The sequence below is a fragment of the Pisolithus orientalis genome (genome assembly GCF_024613125.1).
Source record: "Pisolithus orientalis strain OTSU chromosome Unknown F5J12scaffold_21, whole genome shotgun sequence".
Lineage (NCBI taxonomy): Eukaryota > Fungi > Basidiomycota > Agaricomycetes > Boletales > Pisolithaceae > Pisolithus > Pisolithus orientalis.
This window is the reverse complement of record NW_026260802.1, coordinates 56462-77064: the sequence shown is the minus strand read 5'-3', so window position 1 is coordinate 77064 and position 20603 is coordinate 56462. Positions and strand designations below refer to the sequence as shown.

General features: G+C 46.7%; 3 protein-coding genes across 3 annotated transcripts; 2 read left to right on the top strand and 1 right to left on the bottom strand.

Moving 5' to 3' along the window:
- Nucleotides 1–8716: 8716 nt before the first annotated feature.
- On the top strand, nt 8717–9082 carry F5J12DRAFT_783839 (uncharacterized protein; the record flags this gene model as incomplete). Its single annotated transcript, XM_051742926.1, has 2 exons — nt 8717–8746; nt 8795–9082. 2 exons carry the CDS (start codon nt 8717–8719, stop codon nt 9080–9082), a joined length of 318 nt encoding a protein of 105 aa, XP_051598561.1.
- A 9329-nt stretch (nt 9083–18411) lies between these two features.
- Nucleotides 18412–19062, top strand: F5J12DRAFT_723006 (uncharacterized protein; the record flags this gene model as incomplete). Its single annotated transcript, XM_051741422.1, has 1 exon — nt 18412–19062. The coding sequence occupies one exon, from the start codon at nt 18412–18414 to the stop codon at nt 19060–19062; it is 651 nt and encodes a 216-aa protein (XP_051598560.1).
- Nucleotides 19063–19696: 634 nt separating this feature from the next.
- F5J12DRAFT_894106 (uncharacterized protein) lies at nt 19697–19997 on the bottom strand (the record flags this gene model as incomplete). The annotated part of the gene is made up of 2 exons (XM_051747709.1): nt 19697–19857; nt 19907–19997. 2 exons carry the CDS (start codon nt 19995–19997, stop codon nt 19697–19699), a joined length of 252 nt encoding a protein of 83 aa, XP_051598559.1.
- Between the last annotated feature and the right edge of the window lie 606 nt (nt 19998–20603).

Below are 20603 nucleotides of genomic sequence, written 5' to 3'. Positions count from 1 at the left end.
GTAGGGTTGAATATTGAGCTTGAGTGCAAACAGAGTAAGCAAGGTGTCTGCCATGTGAAACAACCTTATTCTAGTGTAAGTAAAACATCCAAAGATTGAATTGAAACCTTGAGCTTTTGAGCTGTGTTGGACTTGCTTCTGCACCTCTCCCCAGACCTTGTTTCACATTGGGGTTGATTGGAGTAGGCCTGGACTTGACAGTATATTTGTACTCACACTTGTATGATCTCATTTTCTGTCTTCTGAAAAACTTATGCCATTATGAGAACTCAAGCTCAATCCCAAAGAGAGGCCACTGACAACCTTGCTGCAGTGCTGGCCAATCTGTGTTGCCTTCCTTCCATTGTTGAACAATTCCAAACATTCTCTGCTCAACACCACTCTCACAGTGAAGGTGAAAGCACTTTGCAGGCCAGTCACTCTGACCTCCATCCAACAATCTTCCACACTCCATCACCTCATAATGGAGATGATGGACCTGCCCCTGACCCTGATGATCCTGGTGGTGATTCTGATGGCAGGGGCAGTGGTGATGGGGGTATCCCTGAAGACCTGGCTGAGCCACCAGAAGACCCCCTCATTGCTCTTGCTAGAGCCATTCATGCACTTGCACATTCTGGTTCATGCACTGGGGACTCTGCTCCAAAAACCAAAGTCCATAAGCCTGACACCTTCAACAGCTCCAACCCAAAGAAACTCTGTAAGTTCCTCATGCAGTGTGAGCTGAACTTCCAGGACCACCCCTGCACATTCTGCTCTGACAGGGCAAAGGTTACTTTCACTCAATCCTATCTGAAGGGTATGGCCCTGGCTTGGTTTGAGCTGGACCTGCTAAACCCCAAAAATTATGACTGTCTGCTGTGGATGGACAACTACCCTGAGTTCTTACATGAGCTCATGACTAATTTTGGTCCACATGATACCATAGCTGATGCTGTCCAGCATCTCAAGAACCTCACTATGAAGGACAGTTCTTGGATCACCAAATATGTTGTGGAGTTCAATTGTTGGGCTTCACAGGTCAAGGACTATGGTGTTGGTGCACTCTGCCACTGCTTTTATAGTGGACTTCCAGACCACATCAAGGATGAGATTGCTTGTGTTGGAAAACCTTCTACCCTTGCACAACTCCATGAACTCACCCAAACCATCAATGTGTGCTACTGGGAGAGCAAAGTAGAGGTCTCATGCACCACCAAGTCTGCCACTGACAAGTCACAGTTCTCTAACTCTGACAATAAGTCTAAGTTGTCCTCCTCCTCTTCTGCTCTGAAGTCTGATGCCAAGGGCAAGGGCAAACAGAAGATCCACCCAGGTCTGATGCATCCAAGTTTGACATTGCCCATCTCCTGGGTAAGGATGGCAAGCTCACCTCTGCTGAGTGCCAGTGTAGGATGAAGAACAATCTCTGCCTCTCCTGCAGTGAGGCTGGCCACTCCACTAAGGACTGTCCCAAGTCAACCTCTCATGCAGCCAAAGCCTGCACTGCTACAGCTGGAGCTCCACCTACTCTGCCCACAGAGGAGGCTGAGCCAAAAAATTAGTTTGCTCCTCCAGGGAGTCTGCACAGCCTGGAGGAAGCATTGACCCCAACTGTGCACAACTGGACATCCAACTCAATGTGTCTGCTCTCTCTAGTCCCAATTCTTTACTTCCATCTGTTACCCTTCTTGACTGTTCCATTGACACTATTTCTGCATTGATTGATTCTGGCTCTTCTCATTGCTTTGTAGACCCATCTCTTCTTTCCTCCATTTTTCCACCAATGACCCATCCATAATCAAAAAATATGCTATCCCTGTTTCCTCCATTTCTCTGCCAATTCTGCTCCACTTGTTTGATGGTAGTACAAATGCTGTCATTTCCCAAGAAGTAGATCTTTCCCTCCATTTTCCTTCTGGCAATGTCAATTCCATTTCATTTTATGTTACTCCATTGGATTCTTCTTGTTTGCTGGTGTTAGGACACAGCTGGCTCACCTGCTTCAATCTGTTGATTGACTGGGTATTGGGCAGTATATTGTTTAAACCACCATTGCAGGGAATGCTGACACCCCAGGTGCCTTTGTCACCCTCTGCTCTGGGTCTGACACCCTCTTCTGCAACCTCCACTCCAGATCTGACACCCTCCACTCCATCTGCAGCTCCAACTGCACCCCTGACTGACTTGCCATGCTCTGCTCTGCTCATTTCACTCATCAATGCTGCTGCATATGTCAGAGCCTGTGCTCTCCCCAGCTCTAGACAGTTCTGCTTACAGCTCTCTGCCAATGATGTGAAGCTACATGTGTCCTCTGCTTCCCCTCCACCTCCTGACCTCTCCTTGGTCCCTCCTGAGTATCATGAGTTTGCCAATGTCTTTAGCAAAGACAAGGCTACTGAGCTTCTGCCACACTGCATGTGTGATCTCAAGGAAGGAGCTTCTCTGCCAATTGGCATGATCTACTCTCTTTCTCTGCCAGAGCTTGAAGCTCTCTGCACCTTCATTGATGAGCATCTTGGCTACAGTTTCATCAAGCAGTCCACCTCCACCCACAGTGCCCCTGTCCTCTTCATAAAGAAGATGGATGGTTCACTCTGCCTCTGCATAGACTATTGAGGGCTCAATAAAATCATGAAAAAAGATTGCTATCTGCTGCCACTCATCTCTGACTTGCTCAACTCTCTGAGCCATGCCAAAGTCTACACAAAGATTGATCTCCACCATGCCTATCATCTAGTCTGCATTGCAGATGGAGATGAATGGAAAATGGCTTTCCACACTTGCTACAGTTCTTATGAGTGGTGGGTAATGCCCTTTGGTCTGACTAATGTGCCTGTGGACTTCCAGCAATTCATCAATAATATCTTTGCAGACATGCTTGATGTCTGTGTTGTGGTATACCTTGATGACATTTTAATTTATTTGCAGGACATGGAGTTGCACTGTGACCACATAAAAGAGGTACTCTGCTGACTTTGAAAGCATGGCCTCTATGCCAAGCCAGAGAAGTGCGAGTTCCACTGTGACTCTATCAAGTACCTCAGGTACATCCTCTCTCCCTCCAGTCTCACCATGTCCACTGAGAAGGTTCAGGCAGTCTGCAACTGGCCTGAGCTGCAGAAGGTGTGAGCATCCAGTCCTTCCTCAGCTTTGCAAACTTCTACTGATGATTCAATAATAACTACTCTGACATTGTTGTTCCTCTCACTCACCTCACATGAAAGGGCACTCCTTGGAACTTTTCTGAGGAGTGTTGCTCTGCCTTCCTCTGCCTAAAAGATGCCTTCAGCTCTGCTCCTGTTCTCACTCATTGAGTTCCTGATGCTCTGCTTACAGTTGAAACTGACACCTCTGACTATGCCATTGCTGGCATCCTGTTGCTCACCTGCTCTGACAGTGAACTCTGCCCAGTCATTTCTACTCCCACACCATGACCATGCCAGAACTCAACTATGACACTCATGATAAGGAGCTGTTGGCCATCTTCAAGGCCTTCTGCCATTGGCAGCATTACCTAGAAGGCTCTGCCTTACCTGTTGACATAGTAATGGACCACAAGAACCTTGAGTACTTTTCCACTTCTAAGGTTCTCACCTGTTGACAGGCCCACTGGTCAGAGTACCTTTCCCAGTTTAACCTTTCTATCCACTTCCAACCTGGCCACTAAGGAGCCAAGACCAATGCACTTATGTGCCATTGGGACATCTACCCAAAAGGGGGGATAGGGACTACATGCAGGTAAATCCTCACAATCTCCACCCTATGTTTACACAGGAGCAACTTGTGTTGTCCCTCCATACCACTACCCTCATGGCACCTGTGCTTCATGCTGCCATGGTTTTTGATGTTGAGTGCTTGCACTCTGACATCATCTCTGCCCTACCCTCTGACCTTGTCTCTGCCAGCCATCTCCCCACCCCAACTAAGCCTTGGTGGTCCTTGGACTCTGATGGTCTTCTCTGCCTCAATGGTTGCATCTTCATCCCTGACATTGATGATTTCTGCCTTCAAGGGCTTCAGTTCAAGCATGATCACCCTCTGGCAGGCCATTTCAGGCAAAACTGCACCTTAGAACTCATCTGCAGAGACTACATGTGGCCTAATCTCCACTCTGATGTGAAAAACTACATCAGGTCCTGCACTGCCTGTGGATGGAGCAAAACTCCATGTCACTGCCCCTATGGTCTACTGAAGCAACTCCCCATCCCAGAAAGACCTTGGAACCCCACCTCCATGGACTTCATTGAGCACCTCCCCAACTCTGACAGCTACTCTGCCATCCTTGTGGTAGTGGACTGCCTCCCAAAGCAAGCAGTGTTCATCCCCACCCATGACTCCATCACCTCTGCTGAACTCACTAAGCTCTTCCTTAACCATGTCTTCTCCAAGCATGGGGTACCTGCTAATGTCACCTCTGACAGAGGTCCAGAGTTTGTCTCCCACTTCTTCTGCTCCCTAGGAAAGGCCCTTGATATGCATCTTCCCTTCACTTTGGGTTACCACCCAGAAGGTGATGGCCAGACTGAGCAAACAAACCAGACCCTCAAGCAGTACCTCCACATCTACTGTAACTATCAACAAGCCAACTGGGCTGAGCTCTTACCTCTAGTGGGGTTCACTTTTAACAATGCACCAAGTGTGACTACTGGAGTCTCCCCCTTCTTTGCCAACAAGGGGTACCATCCTAACCTGTCTGTGGTCCCCAACCAAGACTTCACCTCTCTGCAGGCTCACAACTATGTTGTTGAGCTCTCCACCCTTCATGACTTCCTCTGTTCCAAGATGTCCACTGCTCAGCAGCACTACCAGGGTCCAGCAGATGCCAAACACATACCTCCACCTGAGTTTAAGGTTGGAGAACAGGCCTATGTCAAAGCCAAGTACTTCCACTCCACTTGTTCCTCAGAAAAACTCTCCAAAAAGTACTTAGGTCTGTTCACCATCTTGGCCAGGCCAGGTACACACTCCATCACCCCAAAGCTCCCTGACTCTATGCACTCTATCCACCTGGTCTTCCATGTTTCACAACTGGAAACCACAGTGGCTAATCCCTTCCCTAACTGACAACAACCTCTGCCTCAACCAGTGGACATTGACAGCAACCTTGAGTATGAAGTATCAGAGATACTAGACTCTAAGGTGGACCACTGTCACCACCACTGTCAACTGTTGTACCTAGTCCACTGGGCTGGTTACAAGAACACTGATGAGGAAACATCTTAATTGCTTGCAACTGAGCTAGATCATGTCTCTGACATTTTCTCCACTTTCCATGAACATTATCCACACAAACCTGGCCTGTATCAACCTCTGCTATAGTACTCTGCCCCTATAATCTTCCTCCACAGACCAACTCCACCCCCTTTCCAAACTCCCTTAAGTACCTTAGAATCTTCTCCACCTGTCTGTCTCACTTCTCAGAATCAAAGTAAAAATCACAAGGTCTATTTCATAGTAGTATACAAAATACAAAGTCAAAAAATAATAATTCTACTTTACTCCTCCATCTCCTGTCCTTCACCACCTTCCTGCTCTCCTCTGACTTCCTCCTCTTCCTTGTTGTCCCCTCCACACCTTCATCCACCTCTTCAATTCTGTCCTCCACTGCCTCTGACTGTGGCTTCTTCCAGCCTCCCCCTGTGCACTTGAACTTGGCCACCCTGGCCTCATGTGCATCCTCTCTCTCCTCATCTCTGCCCACTCTGCCCATGTGTGGTACAGCCCCCACTCATCAGCTGTCCACTCTGCCACCTCTTCCATTCTCTTGAAGGCTGTCACAGCCCTCTTGTGCACCTCTGGGTACCTCTCTGCAGCCTGCAGCTGCCTCTCCCACTCCCACTCTGCCCACCACAAGGCTTCTGCCCCTGAGGGGCCCTTGTGCACCATTGCTGGCTCCTCCTCCTCTCCTGCCTCACACTCATCATCTGCTTCCTCTGTCTCTGCTGCCCTCTCCTTCCCTTTCCCTTTCCCTTGCAGTTGCTTTTTCTTCTCCCCTCAGGAGCTCCCTGTACCCACCCTTTTCTGCAGGGGCCCCATTGCTGGCTGTCCCTGCATCCAGCTACACACCTTCTTTTTGTTTTGGTGGGGCACACAGGCCCTGGCCTTGCCCTGCCTCACCTCACACAGTCCCACCATCTTGCTGATTATGCACTGCTCACAGGGGGACCTCCTGCTTGTGGTGACTACTACAGAGGCCCTGGGGACCCTCTGTGTGGTGGTGGCATCATAGACAGTGCCACATAACCTGTAGAAATAAAAAATAAATAAATAAAAAGTCTGCAAGTCAGCTCCACCTGACTTGCAGTGGTCCACTACACACCTTTGGGTGGCCTCATTCTGCCCAGCCTGGGCCCTCTCCTCCAAGGCCCTTTGCTTCTGCCTCTCTGCCTCCTCTGCCACTGCCTTCTTCCTTTGTGTGTCCTCTTCCTCTGCCACTTTCTTTCTCTGTGCCTCTTCTTCCTCTCTCTCCCTCTGCTCTGCCTCCAGTCAAGCCTCCTCCACCTTTCATTGCTTGGCCTCCTCTCACTTGGCCTTGTGCTCCATCTCACACTCTGTCTCCTTCTGCTCCACCTCTTCTTGTTGGTAGGCCTTCTCCATGGTCTTCTCCCACTTGGTGTTGGTCAAGTCATTTGTAAAGATGACTAGGTCATTGTCAGTGACCTGGGAGTAGTCATGAGAGTGACCAGTGGTGGGTTGGGGGGTTTTGGTTTGGCACTGGGGGGACATGATGATGGGTGGATAAGATATGAAGGTTCGGTGCCCTAACACATGTTTTTAAGCAGTTCTTCAAACTCTGATGGAGCTCCACTGTGGCTCAACCTGTTGTCCTCAAGGCATCAAACAATTTCAAATAATCAACTTGTGCTGATCTTGTTCTGTACATGCAGCCTTCAGGGGTTCAGGCCCTAAGGGGGGGCACTGTCACAACCATGCATTTATCCAAAGTCCCCACTCACTCCACACCCTACTCTGCTGGTCATTCCACTCATTCCACACCAACTCTGCCCATCCTCTGTTGTTTGCAAGTCTTCTCCACCCTGCCTACTGTCAGCCCATGTGGACCATCTTCCAGTGGGTCATGTGACCCTTGCCAGTCCAGCTCTCAGACTTCTCCTTGACAGCACACAGTCAGGTACTCCACAGTGCATGCACCTCATGGTTCAGTGCCTAGACTGTTTCCTGTTTGGTTTGTTCTATGTTACCCATCATATATTCCCCATCTCCCCTTCATTCATCATCCAGGAGGTTTTTACTTGAAAATTTATGAGTCTCTGTATGTCAGTTCTGATTCTGATTACTGTACCTCTGTAGTAGTATAAAAGCCTGTACAGTACTCTGCTGTTCTTCAGTATGAATATCACCTAAGTTCCTACTCTGTATCTCTCTGTCTTCTGTCTGTTGGAGTTATCTCTGATCTTCTGTCTGGTCTCTACCTCTGAAATACAAGGGGGTTGCACATGAGCTAAACCCAACACCCTCACTCTGTTCTGCTTCTGCCTCAGTGGACTTCATTCCTGCCAATCCTCCACTAGTTGGAGTTCCATTTGACTGTGTCAGACTTGCTTCCACACCTCTCCCCAGACCTTGTTTCATGTTGGAGTTGGTCAGAGTAGGCCCAGACTTGACACCCTCACTTAGGATAATCTGGGTATATTTGCTGGTCTGATTCAAAGTTGTCTTGATGTGTATGTTTCTCCCCTCCCCCCCTTTTTTTTCTGTTTTCACTTACAGAGTTTGCAGCTTGAAGCAGAAATATCAGCAATATATCATGTTGCTTGGGCAGACAGGTGCTGGATGGACTTATGATGATCTTGCAAGCAACACAAGCACAAAAAATATTATACATAGGTATGTCACCACACCTTTATCACCCACTGTCAGTGTACTGATCACTTCCAGACAGTATTCAGAAGGAATTCCCATGGTGGGGAGACCTGCATGGCTGGTGCCACACAAACCCTGCATACAACAGCATGTGGAGTGGTGCTGATAGTGGCCAAAGTTTTGCTGCTCATGCAGTTGGACTCTTCAAATTGCAGTTGAACCCTCACACTATTTCAGACAGCCTTCCTGTACCTAGCTCTCTAGTACTATTGGAATTGGAAGAGGGTGAAATAGGGGAGAGTAGTTCTAACTTAATCTTTGCAGATGATTCTCTGGCAATGACTGTAGACTACATTGGCAAGCCTCCCATCCCATTGCCTTCCTCTGCCATCTTGCATTCATCATTGTTCCCCTCATTTGATCAACAGTTGTCACCTGCTGTCCTGTCTCCCCCCCATTCAGATCTGAATGGCCATCACTTGCTATCCCTTCACCCCCCCTATTCAGAAACCAACTTGGCATTCAATTTGCCCCCCCTTTCATCTCTGGCAGGGTGGATCTTTCATTGTTTGCTCTGCCATCACCCCCACTGTTTGGGATTAAATGTCCATCACTTGGTGTTCCATCTCCCCCCCTCTCATTGCTGACAAGGTGGATCCCATCAGTCTGAATGACAACCCTGCCCCCTTCATGTCCCACTGCCCAAAAATTCAGCCAATGCACCTGTCTCTCGAGCACAACTCCCCTCTTCTGAAACCCAGGTTGGCTTCCACTCTGAACATGGATGAGTCATCCAACTCAGATATGTCATCATAAAATCTTTTTTTGGGGCTTCATATGTCTTCATCTTCCCCTGTGCCATCTGACAACAGTGGCTGCAAGCTGTCATCATCCAAGCTGTCCCATAAGCATGGGCATGAGGCCCCTGCTGACTGGCTTGGTGAGCCTTGCTTCAACATTGATGTCATTCATTCAGCAATTTCAACAGGTGCAGCAAGATTGGTTGGAGCACAAGTGCTCCCAAATGGACTTTGACTACTGGAAGGAGAAGGACAGGAAGTCTGCTCACATGGAGGATCACAAGCACTGGTTGCAAATGCAATGTGAGCTGCACGTGCACAAGCAAGTGATGGCAGCTCAGGAGGTTGAGAAGATGAAGCTTGTGGTTCAGCTGGAGCAGCTGCACATTCAGAATCTTGCATTGCAGAAAGGCATTGCAGGTGGTGAGGACCAAGGTACTTCAACTGATAGTCAGGATGTTCACCTCACCTTCTGAATACAGTACATGGTCATTTTCTCATAATCATCTAGCATTCTAGCATTCCCCCCCCCCTAGTATATTCAATGTAGACCATGGTATATACTAAATATGAATGAATTCTGTGAAGTTGTCTGTGTCATACCTGCCCAGAACAAGTCCCAGAGCACCAGAACAAAGTAATGTAAAAACAAAATATATTTACATACTCAAGGATGTGTTACACCTCTAAATGCTGAAGTAACTTGATAAGAAGTGCATCCCTAAATATCTGCCCCTCTGATCCAATGTAGTTTCCCTGACCACTTGTGTCCTCACCTTCCTCATCCTCATCAGAGGGAGGAAATGCCCCAGCAAACTCTTCAGCTGATGATGCCAAACCAAGGTCCTCCTCAATTTCTATGATCATGTTATGGAGAACCAGACAACTTTGCACCCATGCATTACAATACTCCAAGTCTTCTGGAGTCTGTATTTGGATTTGAAGCTCTTTCAGGGATTGGAAGCACCCTTTAAGGGAACCATAAAGATGTTCAGATCAAACATGTATCTTGCCATGACAGATGAGTATGGACTAAATACGTAAAAAGAGCTGTTATGTACTTTAGACAGATGATAATTGAATGTCTTCTGCACCCTAGTCAACTGACCTGAAGCAGGACCCCTATTTCCCATGGAATAACATGCATATCAAAGTCACTCAGTTGATTGGAATTTCCACACAGGACCTAGATTGCCTCAAAGATGAATTGATACCAGACCCCACACTTGCTGGCATCCCTTTGGATGAGTCAGATGAATAGTGTGTTCTTCTCTTTCCTTTCTCACTTTTCTTTTCTCTCCTTCTCTATTTTTTTTCTTTTTGTTTATGTATACTGGTTTTGTCTCATATAAAACCACACTGCTGTGAGGGATGATTAATTAAGAGGATTGAGGATGGAATAGTAGAATCTGAGGGGGTGAGTAAGACCAAGGGGCCTCTATAGCCTGAGCAAAGAGCAAAGGGGATGTCTGGGGACTTCAAGGGCAGTCTTAAGCTCATTCTTGTCTTTGGGGTAGCTTGTCTATTGGTGAAAACTTACAGTAGGAACAGACTGTAAGTGAGTGCTGGCTAAGCACAAAAAAAGCGAACTATATAACTAAAGTATAGTACTCATAACAGTAAGTAAGGAAACAATAAAATAGGAATTAATACCCAATCCCTTAGTAGGGAGATCCCTCTCCTTACACCACTCACAAGAACAAGTCAAAAGAGTCTTAAAAAATAAGAATAAAAATAAAAATAAAATCCTGCTACACTTTTTTTGAGACAATCTTCCTTGCCAGACTTTAGACTGAATACAATACAGAAAGCAGACTCTATTTGCATTTTATGGACCATACAAAATTTCTGTGGACATAAGTACATATAGTACAAAGCATAGCACTCACAGATCCTAGAGCTTGTCCCTCAGCTTTTGAAGCTCCTCCTGTCTTGACTGGGCCATGCCAATCTGCCTCTCCATGCACATCCTCAGCAACCCTAGCAACCAGTGGATTTGGCCTAATTCAATTTCTTCATCATCCACCCATGCTGCCAGGATCTGCACCCATTCCACAAGTTTGGCTGTTGTTCATTTGGGCAGGATTGTGACCTGTGGAGTTTCCTCAACCTGGTCCAGCATCTTGATGTCACCATGGTCATCCAGTAAACCTGTTGCCATGGTGGAAAAGCTGCCTTTGAACAGGTCTTGTTGACAGGAGCTGTAATGACTGGTAGACTTTTCACTTTGTTGTTTCCTACTTGCCTATATATATCCACCCTCTGGTTAGGGCTACCATTTAGGAGATGCTTAGTCATCTTGGACTTCTCTGTTCCTTACTCTTTCATGCTTACTTGTTGCTTGGTAAGGCTACACCTCACCTGTGCCACATGTTTGCCTTCTGACCAATAGCATAGTTTTCTCTTCTGTTTACTTCTTTCTCAAAAATTCTCTCATGGCAGTATGTACCAAGCTGTAGGGCAGTATATAAGTCCTGTCATTTGTCATAGCTAGTTCTCTAATCTAGTTCATTTTGGGCTTGGTACTCAGTCAATAGGTCCCACTCCCATTCTCTCTGGTTTGAAGTGTTAGCTGAGAAGACTCACATCTTTGATTGCTTCACTCAAACTAGATTACAACTTCTCCCCTATCACTTAATACCCTGTGCAAAGGGTCAATGGCAGTACAATAGTTGTAGTGGGCAGTTCCACCCATAGATTCTTTTTGTTTCTGTCAGTGTGACCAAGAGCACCCAAGTGATGAAGCCAGCTGGGCAAGTGTCTTAGGGAGTTTTACTGTATGTATATACACTGTCCTGAGGTTGAGCTTGGTGTATGCAGGGCAATTCTTGATCAAGAGGACCTGCAAGGTCCAGAGTCACTGAGCCATATATAGCCATAGTTCCTGCATGGCAGCAGAGGTAGACCCATAGTTGATGTACCCAAACCCACCATAGTTTGCATAGTGTGCCAGGCTGGTCTCTCCCTATTGCTAGGAGATTGATCAGGTGCATGACAGCAAACAAGCTACATGTTTAGTGGTCTCATACATCATTGGCAAGTAGTATGCCTACTTTACCTTATGTTACCACCATTCCAACCATCAAGAAGGAAGAGGTTGAGCTCTGTCTCCCTCTTAAACTCCTCCCTGTAAAAAGGGAACTTTCCACCCCATGCCTTTCATGCTCTTTGTCTCTGCTCCCCCTGCTCCCCCTTCTGCCTCTTGAATTGTTCTGTGAGGTAACTCTGGAACTTCTTTATCCCATGCCCTTGCCCTCCCCTGACCTGAATGAGCTCAGGTACATTTTTAATACCCCCTATAACTTCAGAAACTGTTGCACCATCCACTGTCCCCTTCACAGACTGATCCCACTAACAAGCAGAAATGGACCCCACCCTGCCCCCTATTGATATGGTGATGGTTCAGGCAATGGCAGCAGCAATGGCACAAGCCATGCAACAACATATGGGCATGCCAGCTGTGGCACAAACAGCAAATTTCAATCCCTCAAAGAGAGGTGTCACCAATCCAGGCCAGTTCAATGGCTCAATTGCAAAATATGAAGAGTGGGTTATTGAGATGAGAGCCTACTGCAAAGTGGCTGTCCACCACTATACAAGCCAGGACTGCATGACCTTCTGGACTTGCATGTCTAGGCCAGTTGCAGGGGCACATGCACAGGCCAAGTTAGATTACCATTTGGCCAATGGTAACTGGACAACTTTAGATGAGGTGGTGGCTGACCTCAATGCACACCATCAGCCCATGAACAATGGGGACTGGACATGCAAGAAGATGATGAAAGTGAGGCAGGGATCTCCCAGAATGGATGCCTTCCTGGCAGAATTTGGTAGTTAGAAGACAATGATGAATAACCTGCAGGTGTTGTAGTTCATGCACCTGCAGTGCAAAAGGAAGGCCCCATACAAAGAGTATGTAGTTGAGCTCTGGCTGGTGGCTGGTAATTTTGAAAACCACTGATACATGATGGCCTTTTTGCAGAGGGTATGGCCACAAAACCAACCACATGGCTTCACTGCCATGGGAACTCAGCCCAGGGCCAGCACCCCAATGGAGATAGGAACCACCCAGTAGAAGGGCAAGGGGAAGGGAACCCCTAAAGACAAATCCCACATAACATGTTTCAGATGTGGCCTGAAAGGCCACTATTGTAACAAGTGCCTGAAATGGGCATGGCCACAAGGACACCTGGTGTAGGGAGCTGTATAATCCCTGAGGCTGAAACAGGAAACATCAGTAAATTCTGCTGCCTCTGTGACAAGCTCCTATTGCTCTATGCCTTTGGAATTCTTCCTGCTCATTGCCTCATGTTTCATCACACCCCCTTTTGGCTTCAGAGTTTCTCCTGACCTCCAACATGTCCCCCAGTCATCAATAAGCAGATCTGAAAAATTCCACATTCACCCAGAGATGTCAATAAGCTGATCTGGAATTCTGCATCCAAGCCACTGCTCAGCCACATCACCAGTAATCCATGCCAATTGCCTCTAAAAAAACACCAGTTCCCCCTGTCTCCCAAATTCTGCAGATCATCCTTCATACCTGTAGGCTCTTCCCTTCTGCAGTTCTGTCTTCCTGCCAACTCCATCTCTCACCTGTACACATACCCATGTTCTGTTGGAAGATACCCCCCCTTGCCTTTGTTCCTTTTATGCTCATTTACCACTTGCTGGACTATTCCACATGCATCTGTACTTTGCTGACATCTGTCATCCTTTCCTTTATTTTCCAGTCTTTTAGTTTTTTGCCCCACTTTACTCTGCCTTGTACCCACATCCCATGTACTATAGAATTCCACCATAGTGTCAGAAAAATACCCAACCACTTTTGGAGTCACTATCTGTGTGTTTTGCAAGTCCAAGAGCCCCCAGAGTCTAAATGTGTCTATTGAGTCTACAGCATCTACAGAGCCTCCAGTGTTTCCCATGCCTCCTGCATCCTCTAGCCCATTGCACCTCACCTCATGTCTCCCTTGTCTCAGATACACTCCTCTTGTCACAAAACTGCCTCTTGGAAGTCCATATACCAAACTTGCTGTTGTGCATCAACAATCCACTGGAATTAGTTTCCACAATCCTCACACATATACCCTACCCCTTCTAGTGTTATCTATGATTTCTCCTTCCACTCAGCACCCCTTGGGACAATCCTAGGGAATTCCCCCTACAGTCTTCCTCTAGTTGCATGCTTCCTAGAAGTCATGTCACAAATCATTTTGGAGCCCACTGCAAGGGGTCTGTAGATCTGGAAAGGAGATCCCCATGACTGATTGATCAAAGATCCACACTTGAAGAGCTCCTAGAGCCCTTCTGCAGACTATCTATTTCTTCATCAGAAATCTTTATCCTGGTAGCTGATCCCAGAGACATTTCAGAACCACACTTGTCAGACTCAGAACTCAGTTTAGACAAGATATTTCAGAGCCCAGAGTCCCCATTGTTTTACCCAGCATTTCCCAGAGGTTTTGACCTTGATGAACCCTTCACTCCTCCTGCTGAGTGTCAAGAACTTTTGCCTCTATCAGAACTAACTACCTCATTGTCTGCATCATCCAGCAATTCAGAACTAGCCACTGAACAGCTACTCCTTCCTTCCCACTCCTTAATCATAAATTCCATTATCACCCTTCCAACTTGAATACCCACACAGAATGCCCCTGCCTTGTCTCTCTCAAATTCTGCACCTTCTGTTCCTCAAATTCCAAACCAGATTCCTGCACCACCCTGCATAATGTCTGGAGCTAAAGATATGCCACTCAGCAGTTCCAACAAAGCCCCAAAGTTTTCCAGATGTACAGAAGATATCACTCATTACCTCAAAGACATTGAACAACTCTGCCTTGACACTGGTCTCATTTCTGTAAAGATAAGATTGACTGGGTCATTCACTATGCAGACCATGATGAGGTGGAATTTTGGTCCACCTTAGACACTGAAACTGATGGCCTCTATGACTGTGATGCATTCCCAAAAGAACTCCTGAACTACTACCCAGGTGCCTTGGTAAAAGATTGTCACTATACCAAAGCTGACCTTGAGACTCTACTCTACCATCAGGTTCAGAAGCCAATGGAGTCCTGGAAGATATCAGGGAATATGTCCAGGAATTCAGATGCATCCTCAGCCTTGTTCAGAAGAAGAAGAAACTCCCTGAAGACTATATCAACAAGGAATTCCTAGAGGGGTTTCCCCTGAGGTTCTGGAATTCTTTGCTCACACAATTGCAACTTTCTGACCCAGACCACAATATTGATGAGCCATGGAAATTTGATACAGTTTACAAACACACCAACTATCTCCTCAGTGGAGCCAAACAGAACTTCCCTCAGCCAGACTTGTTGGCACTGTTTCCTCAGAATTCTGCACTAACTTCCTCATTGATTGTTCTGACTATCTTGAAATGGGAGTATGTCCAGGTTACTCAACAACTGGTCCACCTCACTTCCTCAACAAGGTCAAGAAGGTCAATTCCACTGTTCTTTTGATCCACAGTGTTTCTTTTGTGGGGGGACTGATGGCCACCATACTGCAGAGTGCACCCTGTGCCACAAATACATACAAGCAGGGAAATGCTCCCTGATTGGGGGAAGAGTTTTTATGCCAGATGGCTCTGACATCCCCAGGACAGCAGCTGGCAGGAATTTTAAAGAAAAGACTGACAACTTCCTCACCATGTGCAACTTGATCATCACTTCAGCAATCCTTTTCTCTGTGCAGCATTCCAGCCAGCTATTGACCTCATCTCATGGACATGATACTCCTCCCCATCTCATCAGCACAATGTTCTTCAGCAATGAGGAAGCCTCAGAATTTCAAAATTTCAAGTCAACCCACACCCTTCCTCCTACCTAGTTGACAAAGATCTAGAGGAGAATGCCAATGAAGAGGACCAATGTGCTTAGCAAGAGCCTATGTGCAGGTAGAAGAGTTGAAGAATGCCATCAAGAAGAAGAGGACAGCTTGTTTTGACAGCATAGAAATCCCAGCCCATTGCCAAAGATCTCCAGTAGCAGTCCCCATGCCATCCAATGTGCCAGCTGTCTCTAACCCAGTTGGCAATTCCATGCCAGCTGATTCTGCTTCTTCCTCAGAAGCTCCAGTGGTTGGAAAAATTCCAGTTGCTCCTAACCCCATGGATCTCCAGAAACTTAAACCCACTACAAATTCCATGCCCCAATTCCATTACCAAAGCAGCTTGGATGAGGCTGCAGTGACCAAGTGGATTGTAAACCAGGTCTTAGATGTGAAGATGGAAATCTCCACTAAAGACCCTTCTAGCTGTCAGTCCAGAGATTCACAAGCAGGTCAGGGAACTGACTGTGATGAAGAAGATAATGATTGGGAGTTTAGAAACTGCATCAGATGTGACTCCCTCAGCTGCCTGGGCATCCTACAAGGAGTATTGGGTCAGGGACACCAAAGGGAAGTGCATGGGCCTTGCTATGGCTCCTTTGCATGCTGTTGACAGAATCTTGATGGACAAACTTCATGTTGAATGTATACTGGACAGTGGATGCCAAGTAGTGGCCTTGTGACAGGAGTTGTGGGAAGCCTTAGAGGCCCCTCTTCATACTGACATGACCATGACACTCAAAGCCACTAACCAATCCAAAGAAAGCACCCTTGGGGTCATAGAGAATACCATCTTGTGCATAGGGAATGTTGAAGCCCATCTCCGAATCAAAGTCATTGATTGCATGCCCTTTGACTTACTGCTCAGTCAACCCTTCTTCTGCCTACTCTCCAGCATCCTTCATGATTTCCCTGATGGTGAACAGTCTCTAGAAATCTGTGACCCTAATTCCAGGAAACAGGTTTCAGTTCCAATGTGTCCTTGCAACAGACTACAGCCCCTTCTACAATTTGTAAATTCCAAAGACAAAGAAGACTTCTTTGCATGAAAACAAATGCATTGCCACATGAATCCATCCAAACAGGGTTGTTAGTATTGGTTGGGGACTTGTATGAATTGCAATGAGATGTCATAACCATGTCTTGACCCTGGCTGGACTTGGCCTTGCATTCATTCAGTCCAGCCTTGGCCTCATCAATCCCTTATCCCCAGATGTCCTAGCATGGTGAACACTGCTGTGCAGTGCTTGTCACTTCAGTTAAACCCTCCCTGGTCTTGTCCCTGGTTTTCCCTGTCCTGGTCTCCATTACCTTAGTCATCCCTTACTAATACTAGTCTTACCAATCACCTTAGCAATCACCTTGTTTACAAGGTCACTCCAGCCTGAAATCAGTAATGTTTGTTTGGTCTGCCATGATTATCATATTTTGGGCCTCAGCATGGTACTCCACAGCTCCACCAATCCGAAGTATCACCATGGGCAACCTCGCAACATGCACACCCACTCATCTTGCAGCAATGCCTGAGCCTCTTTCTGACTTCAATCTTTGAGGCAATGTGTTGATGGTGAGCAAAGCCACACCCTGTTTGGGGCTCTCACATTTCCACATCTTATTGCAGGTCACATTGTCAGCCCCCCTTATGCATGATGAGAGGGGCCCCCCCTCTGCAAGTCAGTGTGTATTTGTTCTTCTCTGCAGCCCACCTGATTGCAAAATTCCTCCCACCATGAACAGTATTTCCCATGCAAGCCCACCATTTCACATCTGGGCATTCATCATTGGATTGTGCTCTGGCCCTCTAGCCATTAGTGTTAATGCATGCACCCAGTGCCATGTGGAAATCATTGATGTGCATAACCTCTTTCCCCCTGATTCCATGATTGACTCAACACTTGTCTGTGTAGAGGATGACATCTATGTCATCTACTTTGATTGGCTGCACCATGTGGAGGACCATGACAATGCCATGTACATATATGTCCATGTGGCAGATAATGGCTGTGCCCTCAGTATTTGTCCTGAGGATGAGATTGCAAATTTGTTGGAGGTGTTGGACATGTAAGCATCCCTCTTCAGGTTTGGACACATAGGCTCATGTTCAATGTAGCATGAACTGGCAATATCCAGCTGTCATGGCATCAGAGACTCTGTAGTTGTGGGTAAGGTGCAAAGGCAGTATGGCAACTTTGGCCATGGTTGACACCATTGATGGCATCAAGACACTTGGGGGGCCAAGGATAACTGGGAGAATGGAATTTTACTGGTGTATTATGTTCACTCTTTCCTTTTGAATTGACTACATTGCACATGGAGATTGGCCATCAAACCATATACCCTAAGGCTCTCTGTGCAGTATGTGTTCCTCTGATGGCAGTTTGACAAACCCAGTGTGCACATTGGGCCTCCACTGGCACAAAATTTGGCCTGCCATGACTGCCACATGCATGACTGCTGTCACAATGTGTGCTGTGCTCACCCTGGCCCTATCACATCTGATCCACTGCATTTATCAGAAACAGCATACAGTGGAAGCCAGCCCCCCATTGATGGGCAATATAATGGTTATCAGTGGCATACTTTTTGCACCATTCTGACCCCTAAAGTGAGCACATGTTCAGCCCCTCTATGCTCCTATGCCAATCTCCTATTAGGTTGGGATACAAAAGCATGCATTGCATGTGAGGGGCAAGTGTATTTGATGTCCACTGCCATCAACTTCATGGCCCCCCAGTGGGGCACAACACCTTCATATCTGGATATCATCAACAAGGTTCTTGGGCACTGTGATCTTCTTGGCATGTTCAACCTTGTGTCCACTTGTCAAGCTCATGTGGAGGTGGCACAGCAACATCTCAAGACTCACATCTGAAACATGGGGAGGGGTTTTTTCACCAACCCAATTGTCCTGTGTGACATCTTGTGCACCTGTGATGGTGTTGTTTCAGGATCTATGGCCTTGCATCTTTTATTGCCTGCCAGCTATACATATTCTACTTTGTGGCTTCCTACTGACCTAGACATCTATGTTCCCTTTCAGTCAGAGAACCTCATAGCCCATCTTCTGGTTGGTCTGGGATATCATCTGCATGAGCCTGCTTCTGTTGATGTGGCTGGGTATGCAGGGACCTCCATCTATTCAGTACATGCTTTCTCAAAGGGTCACTACAAGATTGATGTCATCATCTCAGTGAATGCTGCCTCCATCACACCTGTTTTCCAGTTTCACACCACTGCTGTCATGAACTTTGTCTCTGCAGATTGCATATTCTGCACTTATCCTGCTCTTACAATGTGGGTGTGCTCTCATGTCAATCCCATGCTCCTCTATAACAGTGGACTGCACTGCAAGGCCATTGCCCCACTGCAGAAATACATGTCACATGGTTTCACATTCAAACCATGTGTCAAGTCTCATAGGTTCAGGTATGCATGTCACAACAAGACTCACACTGTGACAGATGGAGGCTGTATGTGGGTTGATCCAGAGACATTTCCACATGTCACTGTGACACAGCCAGAATTTTTCAGCCATCTGGGCATCCTGGACCTACACTGGATGTTGGGGGGCATGGTCTGTGGGATGGACACCACATTCCAATGACCATGCATGCTTGTGATCAATGATGAGTCATAAGTCTGCTCACAAATCTTCAACCTTGTCTCATTGTCTTTGCCCCAGTGGTTTGCTTATTGTAAGAAGGAGTGCCCTTGTAGAAGTTGAAGAGGAGTCTGACTGAGAATTTTTCTCACTCAAGAGAAACAAACAATGATGGAATTGTATGTAGGGCAACTGCAATGTAGTGGATGTACTCAGGCTTTTACATGCATTGTTGCCCATCACTGTATGGATGTATGTTGCATTGACAGATATTATATTAAATGATCTGCATCAAGAGTGCCTCAATTCAATTTTACACACTGTACAACATCATGCCTTTCTGTTTACTGCAATATTCGATGTTACACATCATCTTCCTTTATGCTACTTACATCTGTAGGCAGTCATCATTAGGGGGTGATGGCATGGATTGCTGTGATCAACACACCCTGCATGCATTTTTTGATGGCCTGTTGCCCAAACTACTGATGCCACTCTCACCAATCCCATGCCCTTACTTCAGTGGATTCACAGGAGCAGCAACTGGCTCTCACAGGATGACCATGTTGCAAACAACAGCCATGAAGACAGACTTCTTGTCCCCACCAGTTGAGTAGTGAATCAGTGCAAAGTGCACTCAAATGATGGTGCTGGAGAGCTTGAGAGTGTAATCTGATGGGTCAATACTCTCACCATCAAGATCAAAGACTGGAAGAGGAGAGATATTGTGTGTCTTGGCTGCATGTGCCAGTGCCCCTTTCAGGTGCTCCTGCACTGGCCAGTCTGTCATCCTCATCTCTGTTGACAGCATCAGCATCAGCCTTGCCCACTGGTCACCTCAACCCACCATCATCAATGGCTGTTTCAGGGTCAGTGTCCATGTTTTTGGTCTGGTATTTGGGCTCAGTGTTGTTGTCTCCAGTGAGACAAACAGGCATACTACAAAAGGCATGTGATTCAGGCAAATGCAAACCTGGCTGTGGGCTTCCTGCACACATGAGAGTATGGTCTCACCCTTTTGTGATGGAATGAGCTTCTCTAAGGCTCGCAAGTTAGCCATGACTGCTAGGAAGTCATGTTGGCTTGCACCATATACAGAATCATGCCAAATGGTGATTAGATTGCACAACAGCTTCATGTCAACAATCTCCTTGTTGAATGCATTTGATGGAAAAAAGCCCCCCTCAGGTCCCATAAAAAAGCCCTGATGGTCGATTTCAAAGATGCCACTGAGTATCATCTTGACAATGTCATCCCCACTCCCTTTAATGACTGCTACATCACTGGATGGGCCCCCCATAAAAAATTCACCTCAACTCGTGATATTTGGTGTGGCTGTGTAAAATGCCACATTGCTCTGCTTCAGATCTTCTACAATTTTGGCTAGTGCTGGGGGCATGCTGCTCTCTGTGGAATTTGTCATGTCATCTACTGCATTTGAATCCAAGGCTGCATTGACAGTGGCCATCTTGGCCTGCCCTTGGGCTCTATTGGTAGGTTCTGCACTGGATGTCATGATCATTGTCTGTAAGAGATGCTTGGCA